General features: G+C 42.6%; 1 protein-coding gene across 5 annotated transcripts in view; it reads right to left on the bottom strand.

Moving 5' to 3' along the window:
* The window catches only part of LOC114877199 (nucleolar protein 4-like), a 118,257-nt gene that overhangs the window by 45,986 nt on the left and 49,236 nt on the right, over nucleotides 1-23,035 (bottom strand). For 2 of the 5 annotated variants that reach the window (XM_029189459.2, XM_029189460.2), the window contains exon 1: nucleotides 18,737-19,412. The exons of 1 other annotated variant lie outside the window; for it this stretch is intronic. In XM_029189459.2, coding sequence (XP_029045292.1) covers nucleotides 18,737-18,781 — 45 coding nt within the window. In that variant the 5' untranslated portion in view covers nucleotides 18,782-19,412. Of the gene's footprint in view, nucleotides 1-18,736; nucleotides 19,962-23,035 lie in introns of those variants that run through there. 2 more of the 5 variants (XM_029189464.2, XM_029189462.2) reach the window with 2 other exon arrangements.

Here is a 23,035-nt window from a genome sequence, read left to right as displayed (position 1 = left end):
CACACGGACGTTCATAAAATACACACAAGCACGCGACTACCTCTAACAAGCAGAAGACCCTAGAGGACCCTGGATACCACGTAGCTGGTGGTAGGTTGGACGGCCGCCACTAAGAATTCAATTAACGGTAATTATATGGCGACCCAACCCTCGTTACTTTTCCCTCTATCGGTCCTGCAAGCTTCTCCACCGCTCCCTTCTTCCATCCGCCCTTCATGCAGGTGCATCCATGATGCAGAAGCCTGGCTGCCAGAAACTTCCTACCAAGTCCCATTTCCAGGCTAAAACCGGCAGCCAGTTTCCCCCTCTCTCACCCCTGTTTCATTCCAACCAGCTCCACCACCTCGAGAAAAAGGGGTTTGCATTTAATAGTGGCGGAAGGTTCTCAAGAATTGGCAGGGATTTCCGCGCCACCACGATCCCCTAATTGTGTGTCCACGGAGTTTAAGGGGTGGGATGGTCTCTTTTATGCCGCGGCTGGATCAGGCTGGCTGCCAGCCTTCCTCCGGCTAGGCTTAAGATTCGGGGAAGCTCTTTTTACCCGACCGCGATAAAAGACTCGCCCCCCTTCGCCGATGTGAATTACAGCCTCGTTGCGTAATTAGGGGTGGAATTTTGATCAGCGAAAAGGGTGGCTTGGTGTTTAGTGTAAATAGCCCGGTTGCTTTGACAGTCGGGTGAATTGTGGATCAAGTGGGTTGAATAAATGTTCTTTCAAAGATTTTGTTATTCTATGGGGATTTAAAAGTCAAAATATTTCTTCATCAAAAAGAAATAAAAATAAAATATAAATCAATTTATGTATACCAGAAATTCGTCTGAATCGAAGGTAAAAAAAAAAAGAAAAAAAAAGAAGGGTCTAAATCGGCCCGCGTATGCCGAAACGACAGATTAACAACACCCATCGTTTTCCACGGTGGGCACGGATATTTTTCATTTAACCGGCATCGAGCTTTTAAAATCGGAAATATTTTTTGCCAGAGCAAACACGAATGAACGGTCGAAACAACGGCCGGCAATCGTCAGTAAATTTCACGAGCAACCCCTCTTGTAGGGGGTGTAATATCAATTATAAACGCGTAACCAATAACTATGCCCGCGTATATGTGCTCGGCCAGTCACAGGCTAGGATTCGTCGAATATTTACCAATCCCGAGTAATCGAAAAAACGGGAAACGACCGTCAGAGTGGCGTTTCATCGCGTTTATAGAACACATCCGTTTCCCGTCACCGTGTAAATTCTCGGGATTTTTTTCGAATGTGCCCTGACTCAACCCAATTTCTCCATCCCTTACGATTAAATCATTTATGAATGAAAATATGAATTTTTATTAAATTATTTTTAGACTTCAGGAGTTAATTTATTAACTTTTCATTAAATACCTTTATTAAAAGTCTTTACTTTAATTAGGGGACTGTAAAAAAAAAAAATAAAAACTCCTCGTTAATATCTGCTATAAAAAATAGTATAATTTCTTGTTAATAATATACTAGTACTAGTAAAATATTTTGTTACTAGTATACTGAATAAAAATATGTTGCAGTGATAAAGGAAATTAACGTTATTAAAATCATTTGTAATAATATTTAAAATAGTGGGTGATTAAAAAATAAATTTTAAAGAACATAATGATAATGCTCGGTTTTTAAGTTTCATTATTTTAATATCAAATATTCGTTATTCATAACAATACCACGAGCCAACAGAAATTGAGAGACGATAAATTTCAATGTAATTTCGAAAATTTACTTCCCTGTAACGGTACGTGCTTTCCAAATTTCCCGAAATGCGAGGACGGCAATAAATATGAGAATTTCGAGATTTATATTCGTATTTATATCCCCGTCGCGCCAACGCGAGCGCGGACACGATTTCACCAATGATTTTTTGACAATATTTCGAAACTCGGCTTTCACCTCGCTACAAAAAAGCGCGTATAATTGAAAAGAAATGAAAAAAAAAAAGAAGAATCGTTCGTCGATGATTTTTTCAAACTGTCCGAAGCTCGTTTACCCGTGATACCTGTTTGAAATATTTTTCATTGTCGCCAGAAAGTATCGCGGTCAAACGGTGCCTGGTGAAATCGATCGAATCCATTCCAATGAAAAATAGAATTTACACGAACATTCAGGGTTCAATCAAAAAAAAAGAATTGAATTTAATTAATTCCATTGGTTAACTGATATTCTCACACGCAACGAGTTCTATTGACCCAAACATGGGAGTGAAACAATTTGTTTTAATTAAAAAAACGAACGTGAAAGAGATAATTATAAATGATGTAAAACAACAAATTGAAGCTGTGTATCAAAAAATTAATTTTTGATGACTGCGTTTTGATGATATAGCTATTTATAAATTAAGAAATAATTGATCAAAAGATTGAACTTTTCTAACGTATCGAAAATAAAATCAAATGACAAGTTAATAAAACTGAACGGGACCTCAAAACACATCGATGGGAAGATCGGAGGGGTGCTCACCCCTAATGAAAACTCGGCACCCCTCTGTCGAGACCACAAACGAAGATCTCAATGATTTTCACGCGGTTCTAAAGCCCCTGTCAAACATTTAGGGTTTCCTTTCCCATTCTTTATCTCTGACATAGTCATTTGTTTCATGCTACAAGCTTTTCAATTATGATAAGCTAAAAAATTAGATTAAGTAGTAAGCCTCTGATTTATGAAATACTCGGATACCCTGGTAAGTTTGTCAACTCGGGTAATTTTGTCTACCCGGGTATCTCACGGGTTCCAATTGAATAGTCTCAATATTTATATCTTATCCAATCGCAATGAGCAATAATACTCGAATAATCCAGAACCGCGAAACTCCGTCTCAAAAGGATTACAACTAATTAGAAAAATTAAAAAGGCGTTTGGAAACTTGCCTTTCGATCGTCGACGACGCGTACACGCGACTTGCTTCGAAACTCGTGGCGGTTTAACCGTGAAAGCCGCGGCAGCGCAGATAAGTGTTAGGTATCAACTTGTTGCATTAATTACAGCGGGGAGGGCTATTAGCCATCGATTCGCGCGAAACCTCGTTTCTCTCTAGTTACCTCTCTTCTCGGTTTCCGTGTACACAGGCGCACGCGTACCTATGTATACAGGGTGGGTCACACAAAACAAACCACCTAATTATCTTCTCGAGCTGTAACGATGCGACGATAGGGGAAAAAAAAGTACCATTTTTTCCTCCTTCTCTTCAAGATCATCTATGCTGCTTTTTTACATATTTTTTTGCCCCTGTAGTAAACTTATGTATTAATTTTTTGAACTAACCACGTTTTATCAAAGAAGATTAATTTATCAGTCAGCTGTTTTCAGTTACGAAAATGAAACAATCAATGTCACTGATAATATTTCAAATTGTTATTCATTTTAGGAGACAGTCTTGCTGTCATAGAAATCTTGTATTTGATGAAAAATTGAAAAATTTGAAATCCTGAATTTGCAATTACATTTGCCCGAATACTTCTCTTACATATTTAAAGGGGTTGAACAGAAGAATGGAAAAATTTTTAATTTTCAAATTTTTTCAAAGCTATTTTACTTAAATCCAAAGGGAGCCACGTTCGTATTCAACAGATCACGCACAATACTCTTGCAATAGTCGTGATCTGTTTCAAGTAAAGAGGTTATCACCCGCGACAAAATTGTGTCGCGTATTTATATTTTGCTGCGTTTCACTTATCGTCGATACCGTTTAGATGCGCAGAACTCTGTCTCTGATTTCCTTCAACAAATTTTATAACCATGGCATTAAAAAATAGAAAAGAACCAGCTAGGGAAGAACGGTAACCTTGTGTTAAACTATTTTCAATATACAACTACCGCATCGTCTGCTAAAAATAGCCAGCTCGAAATAAATTCATCAATAATTATCCTCCGCGTACAAAACACCCTAACGAATGCGTCCTCGCGACGAAATAGAATTTCCCTTTGATTTCCGGTCTGTCGAAAAACCGTGGTTATAAAATTGAAAAGAAACATTCAGATCGGTCTTTAATTCGGCTAAGGGGACGTTCTTGACACTTTTACATTCTCGCGGAAGCGCGTGTTGCTTTCTGTCGAAAGGAAGGTGCTTGCAGGAGCGGATACGCGGACCGGAAGTGGTCGGTAGCACCGTGCCCGGCAATTACGCAGACTTGCATGGCCATCCCTATCAACTCGTCCACACGTGACTGTGTGGAAGAGAAATTTCTACGTGTGCGTTAACGCGAAGCACTCCCTTAGGCTCTGTTCACACGTGCACGAAAATCAATTAATTTTCATTAATTTAAAATCACAATTATCAAAATTTATCTCTGCAAATGAAAGGAACAATAGAAAATCAAATTTATATCGAAATGAAACTTCGATGTTCGCTGTTATGACGTGTCAACTTCAAATGCGACGTGAAATCGTTGTTAACGAAATTGCATCACGCCGCTCGACCTTATCAATTTTTCACGCCTTATCACTGATAGGAGGCTGGAATTTTCACGGTGTGAACGTGGCATAAGGCGCGTGAAGCCACGGCTAGCTCACCGGATGAAAAAAGCGAGCACACTCTTTTTTCTTCTTCTTGTGCCGGCGCGGTCAGCTCACCTTGATAATGCGAGATATCACGCGAGTACACAGCAACAAACGAGCGCGTGTGTGCGCGCGAAAGAAAAATAAAAAGGAAAAAAGAGAGGAAAAACGGTGCGAGGGAAGAGGGGAAGAGGCCAGTGGGTATCTGTAACTGAACGCTGCGGTTCGCGCGAATATGTCGGGCTGAGAGGAAAATTAAATATTACGCGAGCTCTGGCCGCAAAAATTTTCTGTTTCTACGATTTTCCTCGACTAGTTCGCACCCTTTACCCGGCTGCGTTCGGTGAACGTTTCGGCGATGATTTCTGTGCCAAAAAATTAATTAACTTCCTGCGGAGCTTCTTGTGAAACGAGGATTCTTCGAATTCAATGAAAAATTAAATTTGGAAATTTTTTAAATGATATTAGAATATAATGAATTTTTGGTATTCGATAATTATGAATTATTATATTTCATTTTTGTATCGGAATGCAAAACACTCGAATATTTACGAAAAAAGGATTTTGTCGAGGGAAAAATGATCAAGTCCATCGAAATGAAGTGACGCAGCGTAATATTGCGAGTAATATTACGGCGAAATGTAGCGTGGACGGTATAAACAATTTTTGAAAAATTAAAAAAATATCTGACCCCGTCGGTGTACACGGTGTATATCACCGCACCGCTTTTAGTTTAATAACCAATGCACACGGTTACCTACTCGTGTTGTTGGAAAATTCATTTCACAAGAACGCAATAGAAATCGGCGAAAATTTCATTAAAAATTGATGCTTGCATGTGCACCACTTTTGCATGACACTCGATTCTATAAATTTTAATTAGTACTTTCAGCAATACCTATTGACGATCGATCGCGTTTTATTACGATCAGCATACTAAGCACGTGGCGAAATCAAATAAATTTTATGGAGACATTAATTCTGGCTTTACATCTCGTCGAAGAAAATCCCTTTTAATGAATACCTATTTTCCATAGATACTTTCATTTTTTTTTACCAAAGTAAATAATTTTAGTTATTTGATTTATTCAAATTGTCAAAAAGCGAAGCTATTGCAACCCCTTGAATAAAACGGTAAAAAATAGATACGATATACCGTTTCTCTTTCTCGAATAGAATGGAACCCTGTCAATGTCCTAGCAAAAGTCTCAGGTACCAGGATCACGGTTGTTCGACGATCAACCGGTGCCCCGTTCGGTGCAGAGATCCTGGCAACCGCATATTCCGACTAAATTCGAAAAGGTCGATATTTCAAATGCCAGCGTCAGGGGTTAACCGGGGGCTATTTTGAGTGCGCCGCACGGCATGTAGGACCCGAACACACCACCCGTCAATAATCCGCTGAATAAACTATCGTCCGCCCGCCCACATGGCCACCCACCCGTCCACCACAACTCCACTCAACCGCCTCGTACAGCCAGGCATATATCACGTACGAGTGTGTACCGTGTGTGCAATGTGTATTTCTGTGTACAATTGTACGTGTGTGTGCGTGCGTGGAACGTGCTAATATATGTACCGCAGGCGCGGCTGGACGAGCGTACGTCCAGGTTCCCGTGTCTGTGTTCCCCTGTGCGATCCCATGTGTGGGAAGCGACCACGCCAGGGCCGTACAGACAGGGGAGCCGTAAACTCGACCGGAGAACAGTCACCAGGGAGACGGAACGATGGCTACGAGAAAACGAGTAAACTACCATTCCGTATAAAATAATCAATGGATCGTCCTCTCGAAGCTTTCAGCGGTTCCTTTAGGAAAATTTCGGAAAAATTCTGGGAAACATAGGATCTCCCGATGATTATTGTACCCTTACTTGTTCGTAAATATCCTGTTAAGACTGTTCAGGAATGTTGTTTCCACGGAGAACCGGGGAATGGTTCAGGTTTTGAATTATTCTCGTGTTACTGTAGTGCAACATTTTCGTGAAATATTTGACACGGCGTTGGGGTCGTTTACATACGCGTTTCCTGATTCGCAAAATGCTTCAGAACACCAACACCCGGTCGAACACGTTTGTAATATTTTCAGGAATTATGCAAATGACTGTTAATCTTTAATTTTATTACCCGGAGAATCTATTATTGCATTTATGAAATTATAATTCTGGTATTATAGATTTGGAAATAATTTTAATGACCATTGAGGGTAAAAGCTGACTTGTGGCAAATAAAGCTTAACGAAGGGTTGAAGTATTCAAGTTTATTTTGAAAATTATTGTTCGTGCTCGAGAGCGACTCGAATGCTCGCTAGCAGCAGTCACCTACATACGAAGAGCACGATGTATTATTGACACCGCAACCCCCAATGTAGCCCGCCATCGTCGACCCCCTTTATGTCCTCCCTTGTTGGAAATCAGACAGGTATGTGTACACATATATGCACATATATGCTTCTGACTAAGGGGTGGCGTTACAAACCACTGTCAAGAATTCACCCAATAAGTATTTTTCAATATTATTATTTCGTTGAATATTGTTTATTGAATTAATATAATGGCACAGTTTCTAATATTTTAAAATTTAAAATGACTCACTGCTAGCCAAGGTATCACCGTTGACAGATAAGAGATAATCTTCTATTAAACCAGAAATATCATAATTATTTACGGTGAAAGAGTTAACGCGTTTCTGTACATTAAAAATCAATTTTTCTCAATTTTTAATATTTCAAAATTTCAAATGACACTGCTAATCAAGGTATCACTGTTGACGGATAAGATATAATTTACCTTCTATTAAACCAGAAAATACTATAATTATTTACGGTGAAAGGGTTAACGCGTTTCCGTACACAAAAAATCAATTTTTCCGCGCGTGACGAGCCTCCTTCGTCCGTCAGACTATTTCATCGTTAATTTCCTGAATCCTCTCGTGTCTCGAGAAGGTGGGAGTAACCTCGACGTGGTACCCACGTACCTGTGGCGCATGAATAATGAAAATCCTCAGACTCGTTGCAATTACCACCGGAGCGTCGCATCCGGCCTCGATTCCGACGAGATCGCGAGATTTTGGGCTATGCGACCACCGGAGTGCAGGGTATTTTTAGGTGAAAAAATTCGATTAGCATCGAAACCAGGAAAGACGAAGGCTTATCTTCGACGCCTCACCCTCGCCGCCGCGGCCATCCCTTATTGTTCCACGACAGACGAGAGCCCTTCGCTTACCGTAGGTCCGGGATTACTCGACGCTAATCGAATCTACTCGCCGCTAATTGACTCCGTGAGTAATCGCGAGTAAAACTTTCATGGCTCACCCGATTCGCGCCGCTCTGCTTGACTGACAACCGACTCGACCCGAGACGGCGGAAAGGGGGATGAAGATGAACAAGGGAGGTAAAAGGAACGAAGCCAGGTGAGAGATATTACCGGGGATGCCTCTTCGGTTCCGCGTAATTGCAGTGAAACGGGAATTGTTCGCTCGTGATGTCGAAATGAATTTACAATAGTGGACGATACGGGGATTCTTTTTCCTCCTCTTCTCGACGACAATCATTGTTTTCGAACGGAGACAGAGAAAAGGAATGAAAAACAATTTCTAATCTTAAAGAATGCAGACTTTCGTACGATGAATATAATGTAATCAAAGAATTCAACGCGGCCGGTAAAAGACTAGAAAAACTAGAGCGAAGAAATCAAAATTTCATTAAAACGCATTTCTTTTCCACGCAATTTTCAGACGCTCCAAACATCCGCGTAAAAAGTAATTTTCACCGTCATTTACCTCGAATCTTAAGCGTTTCGATTTACAGCGCATAATGAGAGAGCAATTTCCCAACTCCTCGCATACCTATGTTCCCGTAGCCTAGTTTTCGTCGAAACACGCGTCATTTCGTTCGCGACAACCGCACGGAACTCGTGGCGGAAATCGATGGAAAAACCGATCGTCACGGTTATACGATGCCGAAACGACAATAATTTATTTGCCCGGCGATCGCCTTAATTATCTGGTCGAGCAGGCGGCTAAAATTACGCGTCCAGTCGAGCCTTATTTCACAATGTCGCCGACCGTGCGATTATATCGATCGGCTGCATTCCAAGTGTCGATACGTTTTCACAAAAAAACAACAACAATCGTCCTATGCGCCCGGTCTCGATCGCTTTGTAATTTCCTTCCGGTGCTAGCATTTCGCGTGATTTATCATCGAATCGCGTGTCCTCCGCAACAGAACCATCGATTAAATACTTAACGCCTCTGAATTGAAATTTCAACACCCTAGGAATATAAATTCAAGCTAAATAAATTATTCAAATTCCTCCGAATTTACAAAGTAAATTCCAATCTTCGAAGCATCCCCCTCGGCAAGAAACATCCCCGTTTCTTTCTTTTTTCTCCCCGTAATAATTACTTTCTTAACACCGCGTACACGAGCAACGGTGTGCACAGGCGTCGGATCCGAATGTAGAATCGTGTTCGTCGGTAGGTGTGCACGTGACTGGTGCAAAAAGAACACAGGACGTTGCATGTGGACGTCGATGCGGTGTACCTTGACACGGATGGCTCCCTGAATCAGCCGACAGCTAGCAACAAAACATCACCTCGCTATCACACACGCCTACCAACTACACGACACTCTGCCCGCTGCCAGCGAGAGCTGCGTCAGTGTTGGACAGTTGACGAACGGCGCCGATAAGGCCGTCATCAAGCCGGCCAGACCGACGACAACGACGCCGACCACGACCACGACGACTCCGTAGGAAATTCCATTTCCTCCGATTCAAGCCGTGAGCCGAAGTGCTGATATCACCGGTCGCCAAGGATTCCAAGGTGAATCCTGGCAACTGGGACCATTGGCGTAACCGGGTAGAGGATAAAGTCCGGTCTCTTTGGAAATGAATATTTCGACCGAAATGGGAAAAAATTATTTACAAATGATAATAGTAAAATAAATGCGTTTTAATTATACGTACACGAAGTGAACTTGTTTTTAATCCCCAAGAAAAGGAATTATTCTAATTTTTTTGCTTTTAGAATTGACAAGCTGCCGAATAAATGGGAGAAAGTTGTATTTAATAATGAAGAATACGTTTTAGATTAAGTATTATACTTCTGTAACTTTCTCAGAATGGTAATAAAATTGGTGCAAAAGAACCAATTGAGTACTAGTTTTATGGATTATTATATTATTTTATAGAATGTTGGTTGCTTAAAAAGAATTTCTGAATATTTCTTTCAAGTAACATTCCAACCGCGACCCCCAACATCGAACCACCTATTAATACTTGAAGTTCACGGAACGTAAAGCCAGAATCTTTCTCCCGCGGCTCCGACAGACTATAAAGTATAAAGGTAACCGCAAAGCGACTGCCAAGGAAGCAGCTAAAGATGATTTTGGAACGTGAACAACGTGCCTCGCGATTCACTCGGAGATGAGAGGGCGTGGTTCCACCCCCGTTTGCTGCATTACAGAGAGAGAGTACTTTCGAAACATTGGGTGCCTCGCTTTGGGGTAGATTCTGCGAAAGGGTGCCACCCCGAATAGATTCCTGCTTCCCTTTATACAGGATGTTTCAATGATCGTGATACAACTAGGGTGGTTTATTTGAAAAAATAGATCAAAAATTTTAAATCAAATTTGTGTTTTGGCAAAAGAGAAATAATGCAAATACATTAAAATGCAAATGCAGAAGAGAAGAATATTCCTTATAAAATTTTATAAATATTATTTTTTTTAAATAAATAACTAGCCAGCGAAGACCATCGACTTATTTATCTCTCGTCGTTACCCATCTTTATTGTAATGTTCAGGAGTATCGTTCGCGAGGTGTGTTGGCTGCTCAACGTGTTTTTGCATTATGGAAACGGAAGCTGGAATTTACAGACGGTGGAAAGGTGCAGGATGTCGAGGTGTTTGGGATTCGATGCTTCGCAGGTGTCCAAAGTTTCCGGACCAACTCCGGGAACCTGATTTCGGTGAAATCCCGTGGGAGACTGGGAGCGAAACTTGTTAAGAAAATTTGGGCTATGCGGTTACTCGCGAGCAGGAAGTTCGTCGAAGGACTTGGCATACTAAGTTTTTGAAAGGGACCATAGAGATACTTGGAATTAGTGAAAAAATAGAAAATTCTTTCGACTATTCGTTCGTGCAGATCGCGAATAATTAATTACGCACGGTGAACAATTATCATCAATTCGCTTAATGAAACTACCACAGGAACAAAATTCCACTTTTGAAAAGAAACGAACGAACGAACTCTATCTTCATTTCCCATCAATGGAGGTTAACCAATTATCCTAAAGCACTATTCCATGGAATATTAGAGAAGATCGCAAATATTCAAGTAGATATATACATATATATTTGAAATGTTCCACACGACATGGTAGGCAAGATAGCTTGAAAACGGGGTGAGAGTAGAGCTCCGGGGTGGTTCGAACCAGGCCAAGAGAAGGGATGCCTCTCTTCTTCTCTTTTACCCCCCTTTTATTCCCTTTCACTGAATATAGCGAGCACACTGGCACACCCTTATTGTCGGTTCCAGGCACCGGCATACCTGATCTTATGGGAAATCCATACTGGCCCTTACTTTCCTAGGAATACGAGGAGGGGTGGAGGCACCCCTTGCTAAAACTCTTTCCTTTTACAACGTCAGGCTTATCCTGTGACGAAGAACCTCCTCGCTACCCCCTTCTTTTTTTCTCATTTTTGATCATTCAAATTATTCAGGAGTCTTCGAATTTAAAAAAGAAACAAATATTTGGAAACCTCGTTGGTAATTATTATTTATTTTCAGCGGTAATATTGCAAATTTTTATAAAAAGTTAGGTTTCTATAAATTATTTTCTTTCTCCAGGTGCTATTTATCATTTTACCAAATTGGTAATTAATTAATGCAATTAATATGTTTTCTACGATGCGATATGTTATAAATGTATATACTTCCACAGCCTATTAATAATATTTATAAAACATTTGTATCGTTGAAGTTACTTGAAAATTAACAAAATAGAGGATCAAACGAGCATCACCAGTTGCGTGCTGTGCTGGCACGTGTGTAGGTGATTTAATTGCCTGAACGAACGAGAACGATCGTGTGAATGATAAACTGGAGACTTCGAAGCTAATGGTGGGAGTACTGTTTCCTCCGTGAATAACTGAAGTGGCGATGCTCACCGGTGGGGTGATTTCAAACGCAGTTTCAGTAAAGAAATTTATTCGACTGGATGTAAACTAAAACCTGTCGATGTAATTTCATGAAAACGAATAGCTTTCCTTTCAGATTTCTTGCGATTCCAAAGCTGAATATCAATGACTTTATACATTAAAAAATCAATTGTTAATAATTCTCTTAAATATAAAAATATTTTTCATTTTGTGAAGCTATATTTTTTTTCGAAATTAATAATTGATTTTTCTGTGTTAAAACTGAATCTGTCAATACCATTTTCACCAACTGTAATTATTTTATTGTTAATCTCGAAATTAATAACAATAGGGAATAAAAGAAGGAGAAAGTAAAGTCACAGAAAAAAATACCGTTTTGCGAGTAAATCGATTTCACGTCATTTACAAGCCCCATTAATTCCTTCGAGCTCGTCGTTAAAGAACGAAACCCCTTACGCCAAACCCTCGGCCTTTTACTACGACTTTCAACGTCCAGTAATTTAATCCTTTAACGAGAGAATCGCATGCCTCATTAGCGCTTCAGGATTCCACGTGCCCTTATGTAGCTTCGAGAACAGTGTAAAGCTACCTTTAAACACTCCTGTCCGCAGGATTTCAAGGATTCAACCCCTATGACGAATGATTCGAACCACCCCAAAAATTGAATTCTTCTTTTCTTTAATATATGAAAATTGAATTAACACTAAATCTACAAAATGAGTCAAAATGATAAATCTTAGGTTTCTTATCATAAATTATAAAATTTATTAAGGTGTTTTTATAAAATGTATGTTGACTTCTGTTAAGATAAAAAATTCATTTTCTTTTCAATTTAAAAACAAGTATGCACCATTCTAGTGTTAATAACGAGATTATTAATGCCCAAAGCTTTTATCTTTTTATTTTTCATAAGGAAATAAAAAGAATATTTTCTGAAGAACTTTATTACCACAGAATGTTTCTATTTCCAGAAGAATATATTTTTAACAGCTGTGAATGAATGGGTTAATGGTGCAAATAAAACGTAACCGGAAATCTAAACGAAGGAGAAAAATGTAACACAATAAAGTGACAGAAATAATTCATGAAAATCATTCTGGTTACACGTAAAACGTTCCTTGCTGTTTCCTTTTAAAAGTCGGCTAATCCGGCTTAAACTTTAGCTCGGATGAAACAGAAGGGAAAACAGTAATCGCATTATGCATTCGCACCGAACACGTCGTTATCGAATAACGCGTTCATCTTTCATCGGTCGCGTTTCGCGAATCGCGAGGCTGATTCACGCGTCCCGAGCGAATCCGCTCGATCCGGGAAAAATATTTTTCACCGGGACTACCCGTCAGAGACGTACGATTCCCGTATTATCGTGAACGGAACGCAGACGACACTGATAAGGAATTTTGATAGGCCGTTGCCGGTCGGTTTTCTACAATAAACGTTGACACGTCGTTAAATCCATTCTTCCTTGTTCTTTCTCTTTTTGTTTTCGTGGCAAATGAAATTTCAAGAGACCGACACATTGTTTTGAACCAACTAAAAAATATTTCAGTGACGAGTAATCGGTTAAACCAAACGTTGTACAACATTCTCGCGATAAACTACGAACCATGCGTCACTGCATGGGACCATCGATACCATTAAAAGTACTTGGTATATTTTGTCAGTACGTGCTAAGACTGACGTCAATTGAGTACACAGTGTAAATCAGGCCTAACGACCTTTCTTTAATAAACAAGAAAAAAGTTCTTTGACAAAAAGGTGACGTCGCGCTTTGATACGCTGGTTTTAAGATATTAAAGTTGAATCTTTAGCAGATTCCTCGACAGGATTTATTTAAAAAGGAATTTCTTTGATGCGTGAAATTTTTAATCAAGTAATTAATTAATAAAATTTAAATTACTTTAAATTAGTAAATTAAAATTCGAACTAAATCTCTGAAATAATTCGTTCTATGCAATGTTTATTCGTAACGCAATCTTTGGTAAGCAGACTCATCACTTTCCTTTGCCTTTTATTTCACGAAGTCAGTCAGTTTAGCTTTTAACCTCTTGCGTTCGGGATCACATCTAACGTACGTTGTGTTTCTCACGATCCAAAGACATCAAACACGTCCCGTACACGTGTTCGCTCCGACTTTTATTTCATTTTATCGACATTCGTTTCATCGCCTAAAGTTGCGCGAGTTTTTAACGCGGTCGGGTGCCATTGGTGTGACCATTTCAAATTTGATAGAATATAAACTTTGTACGATATCGATGTTAATAGAAAATCAAACAGGTCGACTTTGTTTTCACGTTTATCAGAGTTCATCCGAATGAAAGCGGTAACCGGGATCGTTTTGAAATGCACCGCGGCGAGATGCGAAAAACAACATCACCGAAAATCCGCTATCAAGGTGGAACCGCAAATCCAGTGATCAAACAAAAACGTTAGCACAGAGGAGCACACTCGAAAGACACAGCCGGGTCTGAATCGCGAATCCTCTCGAAGCTGGGACGTTGAATCGCAACGATCACTGGCGCGCGTTCGTTCCTAATTACCTCGTTCTCCGCGCGATCGACGCGGCTGAAAAAGGGGTTCCTATCGCTGCGGGGGGAGGATGGGGTGGTTGCATTCGAAACGTGGCCGGCGAACATCCGGTCGGCGCAGGCGTAAAAAACTTGTGAATCCAGCGGGAAAGAAAGGTTCACGGTCCGTCGTGGAAACGAAAGGGTTGGAGAGAAGGGGGGGGAAAGATTGATTGGCAGGACGGGGTGTACGCGCGTACGCGCGACTGAAAAACAGGGTTTTCGAAGGGAGCGAGAAGGGAAAAAGGAAGGGACCGGAAGAAAGACGGTCAGAGGGAGAGAGCTGGAAAAATATAACCTGTTGGACCGCGAAGGAGCAAGAGCGAGGCTACACCGAGAGAAGGAGAAACGATTCAACGAATGATAAGCGGGAAAGAGAAGAAATGATAGGCGCCGGAGCGAGACAGCCTTGTTTAATTCAAAGGAGGGGAAGTCGATGAGAGAGGGAGCGGAGTAACGAAGAGGAGAACAGAGGAGGATACCGATGGTGGAAGAAGGACGTTGCCGTCCCGAACCTACCTCAACTCCAACTTGACTTTCGCGGTTCGATTCTGATCGGATCGATCTAACTAGCGCGCCACCGAGCAAACCAGCCACCGGTATTTACTGTTGCTCTCTTCGTCGCGGAATCGCGCCCTCCCTCGCACCTTTTCGTTCCGTTTATCGAATCGGCCACTTTCGTCGTCCTTTTTTCAAACCAAATTATTTCTTGCTAATTCTTCCTTCATTTTCTCTTTTTCTTACGCGATATGTCACAATTTTTCAATTACTTTTCAAGAAACACCGCGTCTTACGTCGTGGAGTGTTTCAACCCCGAATGACGGACCATGGAGAGAGCCCCAATTTTCATTCAATTTTCTATTTCATTGACAATTATACACTTAACTTTAGATTAATATTCTTTATATTTTTTATAAATTTATGTTACTATTGATTCAGGCACCCTGTTCAAGGATTAATTACGAATTATGAAATTAACACGTTCAGACCCGAGGTAACAGGTGCAGTTCAAATTAGATAATGAAAGATCGCGAATTAAAATATTAGGATACGGAGCAATTTTGACAAAAATGGCTCTCAGGACCGCATACAGTGCTCTGTTTTAAAATTCTATTTCAATGTATCGTATAGAGGAAACATTTGTTTTGAAGCCCTGGCTTAGTGTTTCAAGTCCTTATCTCCCTTTGGGGATCAGATTTCGTGTTCTTTCACGCTCGAGCAATTTTACGAGTTCTTTAAATTTTACCGCCCATCTAGTAGGGGTAGATTTACCTAACTAGGTCAGAACGTGTTAAATTGTTTTGGAATAGGTACCAACAATTTCCTACTTATCCCTAATTCTTTTACAAATTACTAAATTCAAGACAATTTAAATTCTACTCCAAAAAGATAAAAAATTGGTAAGTTTTTTATATTTAATAAATAATTCTGTCACTGGACAGGTAGAAGGATTCGGTTTGAGTGCACCATGTTTTTGCAGGCTTCTTTTCCAGTATAGCACATAACATACGAAGAACTCTTTAAATAGGATGACTCGTCGATACTTTTTTTTCTAATCTCGGAATCGACAGATGTTTGCAATGTTTTTTAGACAATGATGAAAGTACGCAGTGGTACGGTAACATCGGAGAAGATCTGCTTCTTTTTCTCTTCTAAATGTCTGAGCAAATAATGGAGAACGATGGTAAACAGCGGCAGGTTGAAACAATAGTTTGATAATTGTTATTAACTTTGCTGGATCGAGCGGGTTTCGTCAGAAATTTTTAAGATGATAGATTTCCGATGCGGGTTTTGCAACTTTGAAAATATTTTTAAGCAAAACAGCGCTTGAATTTGAGACGCGATCGTAAGAAAAATAAATATTTCAACATCGATGGCGAAATTCAACCGAAACATGTACAATTTACAAATCCTCTTTATCGTTTTTATGACAGTTATTCTGAGTGTCTGAAGAATTCAAGACCGAAAGGGTTAATACGCGTCGAACCAAAAAATTACCCTTTCAATGAACGAAACCATGCAAACGCAGGATTGTTATATAAACCCTAATCGATATAATAAAATAATAATCAGGGAAACGAGTGTCGGTGTTCGAAATAAAATAGCGATGTTGTTAATCCTAATTGTAACGTCGAAGCAAAACATTCGTTCCGCTCGACGAATCGCGAATGCAATTCGTTCGGAATTTATCCTGGAAAACTGCACGACCGACGGAATTGTTTCAAATTCCGCTGGCAACGTGGACAAAAGGGCGTCGCACCGTGAAAGATTCAAAGGGTTTCGCGCGACGAGCACACTTTTCAGATCGATCATTGTTACACCGTCACGCGCTAACGGGATGGTGTATGGTTTTTGGAACTAAACGCGGACAGCATCGCTGGGATTAATTTATGCAGCTGGACGATCGATGGGCTAATGGAGTTCGCGAAGCTTGAATATCCGTGCAACCTGGATTGCGATACCGGTTCCGACCGATTTTATTCCGATGCTCGTTCGATTAACCGAATGAAAATGTTTTCTTTTTTTTTTAAATCATGCTTCTAGTTTATGGACGATTCGAGGGTTCCATTATTTGAATAGAATTAGAGCATCATAGTGTGTAATTAACGTATTTAGTACTTAACTCTCGAATGGCGGACCATGGAGAGAGCCCCGAGTGAAAATAAAAATAAGTTTTTGTAATATTGTTTTGTAGATTACTAGTTTACTAAATAAGAGAAATAATTTACTTGTCTAAAAGTAATTCTTTAACAAAAATCCTAGTCAATATAAATGAACCTTGGATTACGAATCTATGTATAATGGAAAAAGAACGTATTTTTAAATAAAAAAAAACAGTTTTCATACGATGTCGCGTTCTTTCAATTTTTTCCAAAACATTTCCTCGAACCCACCAGCAGGGCATATGCAATTAATCGCAGATTTTAACGATGTTTCGAACGTCCACCCTATTCGCACGCCACCCCTAAAATTACATTTCCGCGTCAATTACCTTCAACACAATTAATTAGAATAGATGTCCGCGAACGTATCGAAAATATGCAAATATAATAATAAAATAACTCTCGGATACTATTGGCACCATTTTAACTAGCTTAAAACACACCGGGCATTAATGGAATTACAGGAACAACATTAAATGTAAATAACCAGATATATTGGAAATTGTATTTCTATATCTTTGCTCTATTTTAATTTCGAATCGTTATATCTGAATTATTATTAATTGTCGAATTATTTAATAAAATAAGATGCCTTCTTTTCCATTTTTCTAATAATATTCTAATAAGAAAAAGAAAGGAAACGAATCAATAATCGATGCGAATTTTTGAATCGATGCACGTGGTTGTTCGTGCTCCCTGGAAACGCGATCCAGGGATTATCTTTCTCGCGAGATATGCACGCCTAATCTATTCGAGAAAAAGAAGTTTGCGCGATAAGTCGCATGTGACAAACTAGTCATCGAATGTCATCGATTTCCTCGATTCGAGCGTGACGCGAAAATCTAAGAATTCCGCGAGTTTTCCTCGTGCAAAATAAAATTGGAATTCATTCGAAGGTGAGGCAATTTTGAATATCATTTTTGACAATTTGATATTGAAAAGGCAAACGAAATAAGAATTTTATCAAAATAACCCTGAAATTTTCATGCGAAGATTAATTAATTATTAGTAGTGATTAATTTCATTAATAAAAATTCTCGTCGATAAACAGAACTGGCAATATCCTCTGACAAAATGGAGCAAGTCGATGATGGAAGTGCGCAAAATAAAAGTCGAAAATAACGATGTAGCCGGCGGTTAATGAGTCAATACGCGTTAAGTGTTACCCTCGCAACTTTTCCGGTACGCGTCCCCTCCGCGAAATTCGTGTAACTCTTTCAATTAAAAGTTTCGCGCGCACGGTTCATCTTCCTCCCGCTGCCCGCGCTCCTACTGCCACGCTCGCTACTCCACTTCGAAAAAAAAAAAAAAAGAAAATAAAAAAACGCGGAGAGGGGAGGAAAAATTAGAGTGCAACAGAATAATGAGTTGGTCGAGAGTGGAAAACTCGGTTTTCCAAACTCTCCCGTATACACATCCCCGGCCATGTTACAAAAATTACTCGTCCTTCGATTTTCATTCTTCCGTCTCGATAAACGGACATAATATAATTACGCGTGGCAAGAAAATGACAACCTTGAACCTCGAGCTCGTTACCCTGCGACTTAGACTTTGATTCTCGCCGCGTGTTCTTTTTCTTCTTTCAGAGACACGATCCGCGCTATCGATTCATTCAAATCAGTGTTTCGCTATCGTAGCCGATTCGAGCGTCATTCATAGTATAAACACACGTAGAATGTGAAAATAATAATTGCTGGAATTGTGGGAGGATCGATAGCGTGGATCAGGCTTTATTCGATCGATGGACGGATCGGCGTCTGACTTACGGATCCTCGTATTGCGGAACAAGTCCGATCACGTGGCGATAATGTGGCAATCGTTCGACTCACCTTGTGGTGCTGCATGATGGCAGTGGCCTTTCGCTTGGCGGACATATTCACTCCCGATGCGCCTCGTGTCTTTCTTCTCCTCGTGGAGCGACAACGATGTTTCCCTCTCCTTTCCGCCCCGTCTATGATCCGGTCTTCTCCGTCAGTCTCGTGGTTATCAACTTCTTCCCTGACTCTCCTCTTACACCCCCGAAAGCACCGTTCTCGTTCGGAAAACAAAAGCAGCCTCGATGCTCTCTTTTTCTTCTCTCCTCTTTCTCTCTTCCCTCGATTTTCCGCCCTCTCCTCGTCGCTCGTTCGACCGTGTCGCGATAACGAGACGCGATAGGACCGTTTCGAATAATCTCCTCCGGATGGCACGTTTCCCCGTGAAACTTTCTCAAGCGTTCTCCGTTTCTCGTCGACGATCACCGATTCAACGGGCTGAGGGTACGCGCGACCGGGTCTGTCCTTGTTCCGCGCACGATCCGCGGCTAACTTCAAGCTCGCGCACAACAACAGCGCGTAGCGGCGCCGCAAACGGTACGCGATAAAATTCCCGCGCGGTTGCCGCAGGTGCCGATGTGGACGGGGAACGGGAGCGAAAGAAGGGCGGCGAGCCCGCACGAAAACTGTACCCTGCCCCCGGCGCGATTCTGTCTTCCGCTCACGTACCTGATGCTCCACGGACGAGCAACTCCGTCTCTATAAAGTCCATCGAGCCAATGTAACACCGGCGGAATCGTGATCAGCTGGTGGATCCGAACGTTGGAGCATCACAAAGGGGAACAGGTTAACACACAGCACACCGTTCGTAAAAGAGTTCGAAATTGGGAAATCGTCTGACACACTGTGGGCCTGATGGAACGGCCGTGAACACCAAAAGGGCAAGTTCGTGATCACGGTTCGAATCGCGCCTCCGTTTCGTACGGTGATGTTCCTCCTCGTGCACAGGTCGCGTGTCCGCGCACGCCGCGAATTTTCAACCGTCGAGAAATCTGTCCACGCTAGTCGCACGATCGTTATTCTACGCCGTCGATGTTGACGTTTCGATCTCGACGACGAGGGGGGAACCGCGAACGGGTTGCGATAAGAAAAAGCCCGGTTTACTAGTGCGACAGCTGAGAGAGCGTAACGCTCTTAGACAAAATCATAGAACGTCCTCGCATCACAGGCGCTCACGGCAAACTGACGACTGGCGACGCGGCGGCGACCCCCCACCCCTCTCGTTCACCTCACCCTTTCCACTACTCTCCTCACCTCCGGCCGCGCCGCTCCCCCGTTCCTCGCGACTCCCCCACATCTCCTCACCCCAACTATACGCCGACCTCACTCCACGTTTCACCCATACCCCGCTCACCCTTCCCGTCTCTTTCTATCCCGTGCTTCGCTACCTTCCCTCCCCCTCCCCGCTCTGCCCCGTCCCACGTTACCCGTCCCCTCGTTCCATCTCTCTCCATCCTTGATGCCGCGCCCTGCTATGACCCGTACCGCTCTCGCTCCCCGAACGGTCCTCCTCGAACGCGTCAACCCTCTCTCCTTCATCCCTGGTTCCTTTCGTCTCTCCCTCGCACTCTTGGTTACTCCGTCTCGCTTCCTCTCCCGTTCACTCGTTTCTCTCTCTCCTTTCGGCCAACTGTCCGCCTCGGTCTTCCTTTCTGCCGTTCCAGCGCCCTCGCCGGTTCGACTCGACTCCGACCCTCCCCGCCCCCGCCACCCGGCGGCGGCGGTGGCAGCGGAGGCGGTAAGGTAGGGTCTGTCACCATCGGAGCACCGAAGGGGCCGGTGGACGGGTAACTCGAAAGGGAGAGGGGCGGAAGGGGCCGCAGCACACGAGCATCCACAGCAGGGCTTTCGTAGGGAAGGGAGGAGGAGTAGTACCTTTCGCTGTGGGAGATGGTTAGGGCGAAGGGGGACACCGGTTGTCGAGAGGGGCCAAGGGGCGCCGGCACTCATCGGCCGAAGGGGCTTCCACGGGTGTGTTAGGCTTGTGCTTAGGAGGGTTACGTGCACACCACTGCTCGCCCTATCTCTCTATGGACACGTCTGCGCCCGTGTGGAAATCGTGGACGTGCACGAGATCCCTGCTCTCTGTTGCTTGCCGTCTATCTCTACGACCGTCTCTCTCTCCTTTCTTCTATCTATCTATGCCTCTCTTCGTTGCACATCACTGTGCGATATCATTGGGCGATTCTGCTTGTGTGCGTGGCGACTTACTCGAGCGACCGTTCCATGATGACTCGTCATCCGAAAGGCAAGCCTCCGGTGCGTGTGTTCCGATGGCTCTTTAATGGTACGTCTTTCGAGTTATTAGCTGGCCGACGTAACGACGCTCGCATCGACCACCTGCGGGTCTGATAAGGGAGGACACCACCGACGGTGTCCACCTTGGACTAAGGGAACACCGGCGGAGGGATCGCGGGGCGCACGGTTTTACAACGGCCACTTTGTTCCAGCTCGCTCGCATGGAGACTGGCTTAACTGGAAACTGAAGGAAATACACGCTTCTTGAGCTTCAAAGGAACACCGAGCGGTTTGATCGATGTCGTGTACAGTAGCTGCTCGATAATTTCCCGCCGTGCGATTCCTCTTTCTGGGCCAGTGTATACCTATTTTCTCGGTTAGATGATCGACTTCCATTCCGCCATTTCTACTTGACTAATTATTTATTTTATCAGGGGCTTCATGATTTATTTGAAACGATTCTATTTCGCGTCACGATGGCTTGAGGGCGCTGAAAATAAATAATAATTAAATTAAATAGTGTCTGTGGTATACCATTTTAACCCTCGGCTGACAGACCGCTGAGACACGCGATTATTTAAATTCAATTTTCGACTTTTAAATAAGCATCAGTGAATAAATTGAAAAATTGCAAGCAAACGGAACGAAATTAAAGCCCCGCATCCCTTTTACCATCGAGATCGTTTCTAATTCCACGGCGTCGATAGGGGTGGGTGTTCCGCCCACCCTTATCGGCCGACCGTACGCGATAACGATCTAAGCAACAGTTTGCCGCGGGGTTGGAAAACTTCGGGACACGGCGAGTGTAAAAAAGGTTGAAACTTTCCGGTGAAAGTGCGATCTTCCGCTTTCGATTCGACTCCCTTCGTCTCTATCGGCGACACTCTCTCCCAGTCACGATGTGTACGAGAAATTCCGCGTTCGATCGCTCACCTACCACCTTTTCTCCCCTTTTCCCTCGATTCCTCGACAATTTATTGACCCCCTGAAACAATTACCTTCTCGATAAAATCTCACTCGATGTCTGAAACGCTTTCCGTTAAACTTTACACGCTCGTGTAATTCGCGCGTGCAAATTCGTCCCAAATAAATCGAACAACTACATTTCAAACAATTAAGACGTGAAATGAAATCAACGGGAAGAAAGGTTCACGTGTCAGTCATGCCGTGTCGTTGATTTTCGTTTGCGAATGCAGTTTTCAATCCAAAAATCAATGATTACGCAGATGCGCACGGCTTTCCCGGGAACATATTATATTTTCGGTACCGTCATGAACTCGAATTTTACCTAAAAACGTTCATCCATCGCGATTCAAACGACAAATAAAAAGTTCTTAATCGATTCCGACAAAAACCACCCCTACACGAGTGACGCTGCGTTGAACTCCAACGAAATCAAACGACGGATCCAAGAAGCTGTCTTGCCGCCGTAAAGAACCACGAGTTCGTTTTCTTGTTCCCGGAGGAACGTATATATCCGTCATCGCGACGAGACCGACACGTTCGCGGACCTCGCAGCGTGTCATCCCGCGAGGGAACAAAGACCACTCGACCAGTCGCACACCCCCGCACACTTTCAGAAGCGTCGAACCGCTCCGGTTTCCCCGTGGCGAACAAAAAACCACGTTCGAATCCGTGTCTGAAAGCGGTCGAATTAGATCTATAATACCGAGCCAGGGCAGCCATCCCCTGAGCCGGCGATCTATACATACGTGTATGTGTCCCGTTTTCCGATGCGACCATAATGCAACGCCTGCCTGACGTTTGGTTCCCTCTCATACCTAATACAACCGCTGGGCTCCTGCCACCATGTACTCGATCCATTTGTGCTACTATCGACGCAAGATACGCGCGTGCATTTCGCGCAACGTTACATACACGTATATACGTTATACTTGCATTAGGGCACACGTACACCTGAGCACGAGCGTGCATTACCTTCTTCTGTGTATGTACCGGCAAGCTTGTGTACACAGTGTGTCATCTCGCGAGCGAACAAAGTCCACTCGGCATTAGACACCCTTGGTTTCTGAAGCCTTGGGCGGTAGTCCCCTACCCTTTGCTAGCACCCCTATG

Source organism: Osmia bicornis, chromosome 8 (assembly GCF_907164935.1).
Source record: "Osmia bicornis bicornis chromosome 8, iOsmBic2.1, whole genome shotgun sequence".
Lineage (NCBI taxonomy): Eukaryota > Metazoa > Arthropoda > Insecta > Hymenoptera > Megachilidae > Osmia > Osmia bicornis.
The sequence above is the reverse complement of the archived record's forward strand: the minus strand, read 5'-3'. Positions and strand labels throughout refer to the sequence as shown.